At 37.1% G+C, this 10,018-nt stretch overlaps 1 protein-coding gene across 1 annotated transcript; it reads left to right on the top strand.

The window, feature by feature from the left end:
* The first annotated feature begins 2,093 nt into the window (after positions 1 to 2,093).
* On the top strand, positions 2,094 to 3,849 carry LOC143572203 (putative mannan endo-1,4-beta-mannosidase 9). The gene is made up of 5 exons (XM_077057424.1): positions 2,094 to 2,372; positions 2,543 to 2,740; positions 2,873 to 2,995; positions 3,105 to 3,307; positions 3,480 to 3,849. Exons 1-5 carry the CDS (start codon positions 2,094 to 2,096, stop codon positions 3,847 to 3,849), a joined length of 1,173 nt encoding a protein of 390 aa, XP_076913539.1.
* Positions 3,850 to 10,018: the final 6,169 nt, after the last annotated feature.

Below are 10,018 nucleotides of genomic sequence, written 5' to 3' on the forward strand. Positions count from 1 at the left end.
TAGTCGAGTACTGTAGCAAATCGAGACGAGTTACTTTAGCAAATCGAGTCGAGTACCGTCGCAATTACTTTACTGAAAAAAAAGTTTAGGTCCCGAAACCGGATCCGACAAACGAACGGATCTGTTCCTGATAAACGATCGAGACGGGTGTGGTGAAATCATACGATCGAATGAATAATACAATGATAATATAGATAACGAATGATCCCGTAATCGGTAAAAATATTAATATAATAAACGAACCGACCCCACCCAAGGTGAGTTCCCCTAGGGTGGGTGAAAACACCATAAAAACACACACATAAAAAGACAACATGTGACATATATAGAGAAAAAAAAACAATATTTTAGAAGCATTTTTCCCGTTGAATCTAAACGCGTGCACCGAAGCTCTCATCTCGGATCCGGAATTCACGCCCACTTTAATTATTAGCCTGACCATAAATATATTACGTGTTTCGCCGTATTTATATCGCAAGTCACAAATTATTGGCAAAACAATCACCCCCTCGGCCTGTGATATCAAAAGTTTGACAACCCGTGTCTCGCATCTTCACAAATCACCCGATAAACCGAAGCCTCTTCGTTTCAATTCACCCCCTCAAGGTATGACCCGCCTAATTTCATTCATGGAGGAGTTCTCGCTTCTTTATCCATTCTCTTAGGTATTAAGCAATATAGGTTGAGAAGAGCTCGAATATCCACAAATCGATTTCGAATTACCGGGTTCAATGATCAAATAACAAAACTTATTATTTCTTCTTTAAATCCAAATCCGTATCCAATTTGTTCAAAGTTCACCACACGGATCCAACTTCTCGAACACCTTGAAAACAATATAAAAATAAAAAGCTTTGAACACGGTTAAACAATGACGAAAACCCGACCAATTTTGACTTTCTTAAGTTTGGTCAATGAGAACATATAATTATTTCTCGGCCCAAAAACATCTTGCAAACATGTGGCTTGGCTCATTATTTCTTGTAGTTGAATCAAATTTGTGCGAGCAGGCCTAATTAAAATATGAGACTGATCCATCATTCTGGCCCAAAACTGAAATAAAACAGGCAGCCCAATAGTGAACATTCTTGCCGGGCCATTTCTTGATATATTATATTAGCCCAACTGTCAAACCTAAGGCGGAAATGCCGGGACGCGAACCGTGGTTCACAGCTCACAAGGTACTATCATGCAATATAAAATATGGCAATATCTAATTAATTTATTTATTTCAAAATTCAAATAAAGTGCACAAGTTTCAATATATGACAATAATAATCCAAATTTAAATAAAATGCAAATATCCACTGTTTTAATATCTAACGGTCTCTCTATGTGTCCTTCACCTTAGTTAAGAGACATAATTCAATTTACCGCTTAAAGAGTCACGTATAATAAAACCACCAAATATCCATTCACCATGTTTTCCAACATTATGTACAAGTACCTAATACAAAAATCCTGTAACTAGCTAGAATCGGAACCGTGGAATGAGTTTTCTAATCATTAAAGAGTACGACGGTCGTGTTTGTCTTGCGTGATGTTAATCCGGCCACAAATCAGGCAAGGTAAAAAAGTCATCAGCTAGTCATATGTAATTTGCTATATATATATATCGATCCACTTGATGTTATATGCTTCTAAGATGAAACAGAAAGTGACATCACATGCAAATTGAAGCTCATGCAACATGCGTCACCTCACCTCACCAGATGTTACTTACAAGATCCACGCACATAGAGAAATAATATATATTGACCAGAAATAGAAGCTTCAAACGAACAAATTGCACACAAGCTAGCAAACGACTACCAAACGCTTTGTGTTTCGCAGTTGACACCAACTGAATTGTGATGACGCCTTATGCAACTACTTTATGTTTGGAGTTAAAGCTGTTCATGCAACCAACCGTATGGAGCCATGCATGGGCGTTCTTGAGTTACACAAGCAAGATGAAGAGGTCTCGTTTCCAGTTAGTTACCGATCCGTAGTATAAATACAGAGGGAGTTAGGACACCGGAACACACACTCTGCATTCCATCCATTGCTCATACTCATTTCGTATATCAACTTCTACTGAAATCTAATCAACCATGTCATCACCCAATGGAGATCATTCCGTTAATGGCAGTTTTGCAGAGACAAGGAAACATCGTTTCGAGGTTAATGGAAAGCCGATGTATTTTAACGGGTTTAACGCCTACTGGCTAATGTGTATGGCTGCTGATCCATCCACGAAAACCAAGGTCTCAGATGCTTTTCAAGAAGCTTCAAAAGTTGGAATGAACATCGTTAGGACCTGGGCTTTTAGTGATGGTGGCAGCAAACCCCTACAAACCTCTCCCGGTGTTTACAATGAGGACATGTTTAAGGTTCTCCAATAATCTGATGGATATCAATTTCATTTCTTTCAGTTTTTTTTATATGTGCTTGTCATTGATTTTATTTAAACTCAACTATAATCAGATATCAAACAAATATATATACTCCTAGGAGTAGCTAGGATATCAAACATCTAATCCTGGCTTCATTGTCTTTACAGGGGCTGGATTTTGTGATATCAGAAGCCAAAAAACATAACCTTCGCTTAATTCTAAGCTTGGTCAATAACTGGGACGATTTTGGAGGTAAAAAACAATACGTTCAATGGGCCAGGGATCATGGAGGGCAGTACGTTAACAGCGACGACGAATTCTTTTCTAACGCTGTCGTTAAAGGATATTATAAGAATCATGTGAAGGTATATACATATGATCTGCATGTTGGTCTTCAGTCACATTAATTATATATTTTCTACAGCATCCATAATTGGTTGTATATATGTTGTTGCTATTCTTGAGCATGCTAATTAATATGTGCAACTTACTTACAGAGCATTCTTACGAGACTCAACTCAATCACCGGTGTTGCCTATAAGGACGATCCCACCATCTTCGCATGGGAGCTGATGAATGAGCCCCGTTGCCAGTCTGATCTGTCGGGAAAGACGCTTCAGGTTCATCTATGCTAGCTTGTTCTCCAGCTAGCTAACCGCTAACACACACACGCACGCACGCACGCACACACATATATAAATAACGCCTCGATCGCTCTTCTTCCTGTAGGAATGGACCGTAGAAATGGCCGCTGAAGTCAAATCAATTGACAGGAATCATCTTCTTGAAATTGGGCTGGAAGGGTTTTATGGAGAGTCGATGCCTGATAGGAAACAAATCAATCCAGGCTATGAAGTTGGGACTGACTTTATTTCAAACAACAAGATCAATGACGTAGATTTCGCTACCATCCATCTCTATCCGGATCAATGGTACCATCTGTTCCTTACCGCCATCTAACTCAAACACAAGTTTGTTCATTTTGTCATGTATATAATCTGAAACGTACACCACCAGCCAACTCCAACACCTGGCTATAGTTATAGCGTTTTTATGTCATTTTGTTAGATTGATTGACATACATACACGTATTCTGATTCACAGGGTTTCGGGAGGAAGCGCTGAAGCTCAAGCCGAGTTTGTAGAAAAATGGATTAAAGCCCATATTGAGGATAGTAAAGTCGTCCTGCGAAAACCATTACTCATTGCGGAATTTGGTAAGTCCTCGTGGTCATCAGGCTACACCGTCAAGGCAAGGGACGATTACTTTCAAAACATATTCAACATGGCTTACGAAAGTGCAAGAAACGACGGGTCTTGTTCGGGCACAACGTTTTGGCAAGTCATGGCTGAAGGAATGGATAATTGGGGCGACGGATACCAAGTTGTGTTGGAGCAAAGCCCCTCAACTGCTGCCGTGATTGCACAACAATCACAAAAGATTTCTTCACTCAACTCGACGATGAACATATAGTTCTATGCTTACCACACAAGAAGAGCGATGGCCGATGAAATTGGATTCGTTTAAAATAAATATCTTTGTGCGGCAACACTAGCCGCCACCTTTGATTTGAAGCTTACATACCTTTAAAATTTGAATTTAAAAATAAGTTGAATCTAGGAACACTTTATTATTTAAAGACTGAAATTCACAGTGTAATGCAACATCCCTAAACCATGGATGGATGAATGAATTTGCTGGTTGGATTAATGCATGATAAGTAATGAATATTATTTTAAATCTAAATAATATGACACTATCCGTTTATATTTATTGAGTACTTTTGCTAACCAAACAGGTTGAAAATTCAACACCTTGATAACAAAGACTAAAATCCGTTGTCCATTTAAAACACGTTGTCTTAAACAAATTGTAACCTGACACTTACACCCAAAGAAATACTAATGATTCAAGTTAGAAATTAAAAAAAAAAAAACAAAAAACAAAAAACTTTACATGCGCAGTGATCTCCCAAATATTCTCCGCCTAAAACGATAGCAGCTTGTGTACCTTTACAACCACCAACAAGGCAAATAAAAGTAAAAAATAATAATGTTTTTGACAAAAAATAAATAAATTTATATAGAGCTTCAACAAATACCGCGTAAACAACTTAACAATGTCGCGAAACTAGAGATCGGAGAATATATGTTGGGCCCTATTTTGTGATGTAGTCTTTTGTATTAACTCATACAGCTCACGATGTAATTTATTAGCTTTCGGTTTCATTTCTGTATGTTTGAGCCCTAGACCTTGTATTTTAGAGCCCTTTGGGCTGACATTGTGTTGTAAAAGTCGGATTACAAGGCCATGTCGATTCCAAGGTCCTCGGACATCAACCTTGCCGTCGTTTTCCCAACTCGGCCACCATTACTTGCCAAGGTCCAACTCCGTCAAAAGTCGGAGTACCCGGGATTACTCGGCCTCCAAGGTCAACCCGGCCACCATTTCTTTTTATTAAAAAGTTAAAAATAACAACAAAAGATGAATATTTTGAATTAAGTTTTTTTTTCATATAAATAATGTTTATTTTGACGTGAATTACGCTTGTCTTAACACATATATATAATATCCAATAATTATTTTATGTTATATTTATCTTGTTCGAGTACAGGCCGAGTTCTCCCCGAGTACTCCCTACAAGGGGCCGGGACAGCTGCCTAGGGATCGCCTAGCGAGTTTTTAAACACTGGCTGGTATAATAGATGGGAGCATGATATTGCTTCACCTATAAAAGGTAAAGCATGCACATGCTAAACCAACCTTTTGAAAACTCTATCTTATCTTTCTACCAACTCTCTCTTTTCTTTCCCTTTTCGACAGTGAACCGAACACAACAAGATCAGAGATCTCGGTTCCTTGTGAGTGATTTCCGCTAGCTCACGAGTGAGATTTATCAAAGAACATTGTTGTTTGATCCGTTCTAGGTACCTACAATTGCTATCAGAGCTTTCGGTTCAACCTTTTGTGGTTTTCAGATCGTAGTTTTCGGATTTTGATCTTAGTTTTTGTTGGATTTGAGGTTGTTTTTCGTGTTATCAACTACTTTTGGAGTACCTTACACCTTTGATCTACACGAAAATCATCAAATCTGTGTTTTTGAGTTTTTTAGTCTGGTTCAGATTTGGTTGAAAAACTTAGATCTAGGCCGATTTAGTGGTTGTTAGACTACAGTCTTTTTTACTCTATTGGTAGTTTAGGCGCCATCTTAAAAAAATCACTGTAGCAAATCGAGCCGAGTACTGTAGCAATCGAGTGGAGTACTGTAGCAAATCGAGTCGGGTTACTGTAGCTAATCGAATCGAGTTACTTTAGCAAATCTAATCGAGTACTGTAGCAAATCGAGACGTGTTACTTTAGCAAATCGAGTCGAGTACCGTAGCAATTACTTTACTGAAAAAAAAAGTTTAGGTCCCGAAACCGGATCCTACAAACGAACGGATCTGTTCCTGATAAACGATCGAGACGGGTGTGGTGAAATCATACGATCGAATGAATAATACAATGATAATATAGATAACGAATGATCCCGTAATCGGTAAAAATATTAATATAATAAACGAACCGACCCCACCTAAGGTGAGCTCCCCTAGGGTAGAATGTTTAATCTCAAAAAACAGTTTATCTTATTTATGTGGTTTCTACTTTTCATTTAGCAGTGGGTGAATTGACATTGACGGGGAAGAGAAAGCTTGTGCACAAGTCTCCGTATACGCGGGTCCAAGGATGTTACTTGGGCCTAATAATTTACACATTCTTGCCAAGAATTTATGTAAAAGTAGGATTTCACGACTCAAACCTATGACCTCTGGGGGTCACAAGGAAACGATCTTGCCGTTTATTCAAGGTTCGCCCATACAATAATGCATAGAATTTTTATGTGTGGTTGAATAGCCATCTAAAAATTATCAAACAATGTTTCAGTCGCAAATACCAATACTTAAAGCAAAAATAGAGAGTTTTTGCAAATTACCAAGTCTTCGCACACAATGTGCAAATATCTAACCTCAGCAAGTTTTCGCTTTTCTGTATAAGCCAACAAGTTTTTGCAAATGGAAAACGAAACCATCTATAAATAACAAATACTAAGTTGTCGCTTTTCAAGATACAAGCGGACAGAGTTTTCATTTGAAAAAAAACAAAACTATCTAAAAGATGTACTGAATGAAAAAACTAGTATAATAATATTCAGAAGTGAAAGCCATTCTAATATCCCACTAATAAAGCGAAAACTATCAGACAGTTTTCACAAATTCAACAGGTCGAATCCCAAGTTCGCGGGGAAACCTTCAAGCGACCATTGTTGATCTTCAAACCTCAAAACAGAAAATCAAATAAAATTACATGAATAATCCATCAAATTGATCACCGAATCAGTCTACACACTCCAATAGCACACTTTTATAAAATAAAACTCCAATATGTTCTCCAAACCCATCAAATTGCTCCCAAACTCAACCAAAAGTCCGAAAACCATGTTTGATATGATTTGAATCAATTTTGTTCCGTTGATCACAAATGCTTCTTGATCGAGCTGAGCGACTCTTAATCAAGTCGGGCTCTAATACCACTTATAAAGTCCTTCTAGGTCCTAGAGACGGGATCAAACAACAATGTTCTTCAATCAATCTTCTTGAAAGCTAGCGGAAACTACTTATAATTAACCGAGATCTCAGATCTTGTTGGTGTTTGGTTTATTTTTGGTTCTGGTAAAGAAAGAGAGAAAAGAGAGAGTTGGTGAGAAAGTATGGATAAGATATTGCTAAAAGATTGTTTGTGCATGGATATGCTCCACCTTATATACGTGTGAGCATGCCATGCCTTCTTTCATTAGAACCGGCCCATTGGGCTCACAGTAAATGGCCTCAGACCCAAACGTTATTACAACAAAACAAAAGCTAATAAGTTACATCGTGAATAGAAGGTACAAAAAACTATATAATAAAACGGGGCCTAGAATCCTAATGGATCTGGATTGTTAGTGAATTACTTTGAGACGGATGTGCATTTGTGATACATCAAACAACAAACGAATAAGAACTTGCATGTAGTATATTATAATCGAATACAAATCCCAACCCAAAGTGAGCTCCCCTCATGACTAATCTCACACCTCTCGAAACACACACAAATGAACACACATACGAAACTCTTACAAAGAAACTACTATTTATACTAAAACAAGCTTTTGCGAAAACTTCATTAAATTTATCTCTTTTCCTTTTGTCTCGATGAAGTTTTCGCTTTTGGTGAACTTCTCACAAAATCCACCTTTTGCCTTGTCCTTAAATTTTTTATGTGAACTAAATTTATCAAAATGAATCGCTTTTGGTGAACTTCTACAAAATCTACCTTTTGTCTTGTCCTTACATTTTTTATGTGAACAAAATGATCAAAATGCCTTCATATACCATGCACATGAACAAACTTAACAAAAAAAGTAAATGAGGGTGGGGCAAAAGGAGATCGCATGTATAGAAACCAAATGGTCAAGTTAAAATAAGAAGTATGAACTTTATAAGAAGGTTAAGAAGTAATCTAGATCATTCATTTTGAATTTGAAGGATTGAGATTAATTTGGGGAAAGATTAGGTAAAAAACAAAGGGAAGGGAAAAAAAGGAAGAACACATAAATGTTGTCTTTCTCTCCTCATATGCAAGGCAAATGTCAATTCCCCCATTGTTTTAAAACGCTCATAACCTTTTTATACGATATCTTTTTTTACTAAATAAAGCACCTTAATAACGAGCGTTTTTTTATCTTTAATTTGAGTACCCTATTGTTATATAAAAATTAAAAAAAATTAGTGGGTTCTTTAATACATTGTGTTATAGGTATGACCATTGTGTTTTACCAAATTGTGTTTTATCCAAGTGCTTGATCATTATGTTTTAACAAATTGTGTTTTTCCATTGTGTTTTACAATTTTAGTTTTTTACTTTATGTTTTTCATTGTGTTTTACGAATCATATTTTTTTCATTGTGTTTTATATGTTTCTTCTATCTTCACTGTGTTTTGTGTTGCTCTTTTTTTTTCCATTGTGTTTTACAAAGTTTGTCTTTTATTATATGGACCTTAAATATCATATCAAATTCAACATATAAATGTGGGCAGCGATGGTTACAGGTGGAGAAAAGGGCGGCCACCAGAAATAATGGTCGTCGTGGAGGTGTAGATACATATCTGCACATTGGTGTTAGTGATTTCGCCGGAAAAACGGGGCGAGTGTGTGGAGATGTAGGAGCTCGGTGACGGCGGTTGTCATGGCGGTGAGCGGTGGAATGATGGCAGTAGATGATGACGGAGGAGAGCCGACACCGGCGGTGGACAGTGGCGGTGCCGGTAGTTACAGCTGGCGATGGTTGCAGGTAGCGGCAACAATGGTTGATGTGTGGTGGTTGCAGGTGGTCGGAATGACGAGGCGACACTGGGCGGCGGAGGTCGGGTGGTGGCAGTTATTGAAATTTTCTTTTTTCCGGCGACGGTGGGTGTCGAAACTGGTTGTGGCTATGGTGGTGGCGCTGGGCTGTTGATTGGTGATGGTTTTTTGAGATATAGGACTTTGAGATATAAGAAATGGGTTTTTGAAAATGTACGGTGTGGACCAAATTGCCCTCCTTCTTAGAAAATTAATACTTCTTATTTAAACCTAACTCTAGAAACCAAAACATAAAGGCCGATCACTTTAAATCCCTTATTTAAACGACAATAGAACAAAAAAATGCAATTCACTCCGTTAACTAAATTGATGTATAAGGTTTGTGGTGCATAAGGTTTGTGGTGCGACGGGGAATAAGAGATTGATTATTCATGGAATTGTCATCATTACTTGTTGGAGGATTTGGCGGGCTAGGAATGAAAAGATTTTTTCGGGCAAGAACACTAAGGTGGCAGAAATGGTTGCGGATATAAAATCTTTGGGTTTTCTTTGGTACAAAAATAGATCTAAGATAGGGGTAGTGAATTGGAAAAGTTGGTGTTTATTTGATGTAACGTGGTTGTTGGTTTTGGTTTTTGGATTTCAGCGTCTTTCTCCGTCTTGGTGATAGTCGTTGGTTGTGTTTGTTTTTAATGAAAGTCAATTTTCAAAAAAAAACTAAATTGATGTATATACAATGTATAAACGACATTATAAACTACTAAATCTGACCGAAGTCAAAACTTAAAGTAAGTATGCTGGTTAGATATTTATATGGTTTAATTCTGAAGTTTCAGTTTGATGGTGATGGTTTTAACGGTTAAGTCAGCAGAATTTGAAACTCTCTGTGTACGTAATTTAAACTATTATCTATTTAATTTATGTATGTAGTTTTTCCATATTTGTAATATATTTAAAATACAAAATAGCAATCACAAATTATTGCGTAAAATCCCTACTTTGAAGACCCTATAAAGATATAAATCTTGTAACATGAAAATTGTACGTTTTTTTCTCTAAAATCCCACAAATTCATCTTTATATCTACAAAGTACAAGTGACAATGCATCTATGTAAAACAGTAACCAAATAGATTCCCCTAGTTTAAGAAAGAATTGCTATGGAAGCAAATCACATATTGTAAATCAATATAGCCAAATTCCAGTAATAGAAACTACATTTTATTGAGAGAGAACATACACACAGGTTTCAACAAGAGACA

Source organism: Bidens hawaiensis, unplaced genomic scaffold (assembly GCF_021521415.1).
Source record: "Bidens hawaiensis isolate Kalapana, Puna unplaced genomic scaffold, B.hawaiensis_p1.1 tig00025765_1, whole genome shotgun sequence".
NCBI classification, from domain to species: domain Eukaryota; kingdom Viridiplantae; phylum Streptophyta; class Magnoliopsida; order Asterales; family Asteraceae; genus Bidens; species Bidens hawaiensis.

What these genes read in the sequence shown, in the direction of transcription:
- LOC143572203 (XM_077057424.1), top strand. Translation starts at nt 2,094, where the DNA reads ATGTCATCACCCAATGGAGATCATTCCGTTAATGGCAGTTTTGCAGAG. An exon ending in ATTATAAGAATCATGTGAAG is followed by an intron (nt 2,741 to 2,872) that starts GTATATACATAT and finishes ACTTACTTACAG; the next exon opens with AGCATTCTTACGAGACTCAA. An exon ending in TGTCGGGAAAGACGCTTCAG is followed by an intron (nt 2,996 to 3,104) that starts GTTCATCTATGC and finishes TTCTTCCTGTAG; the next exon opens with GAATGGACCGTAGAAATGGC.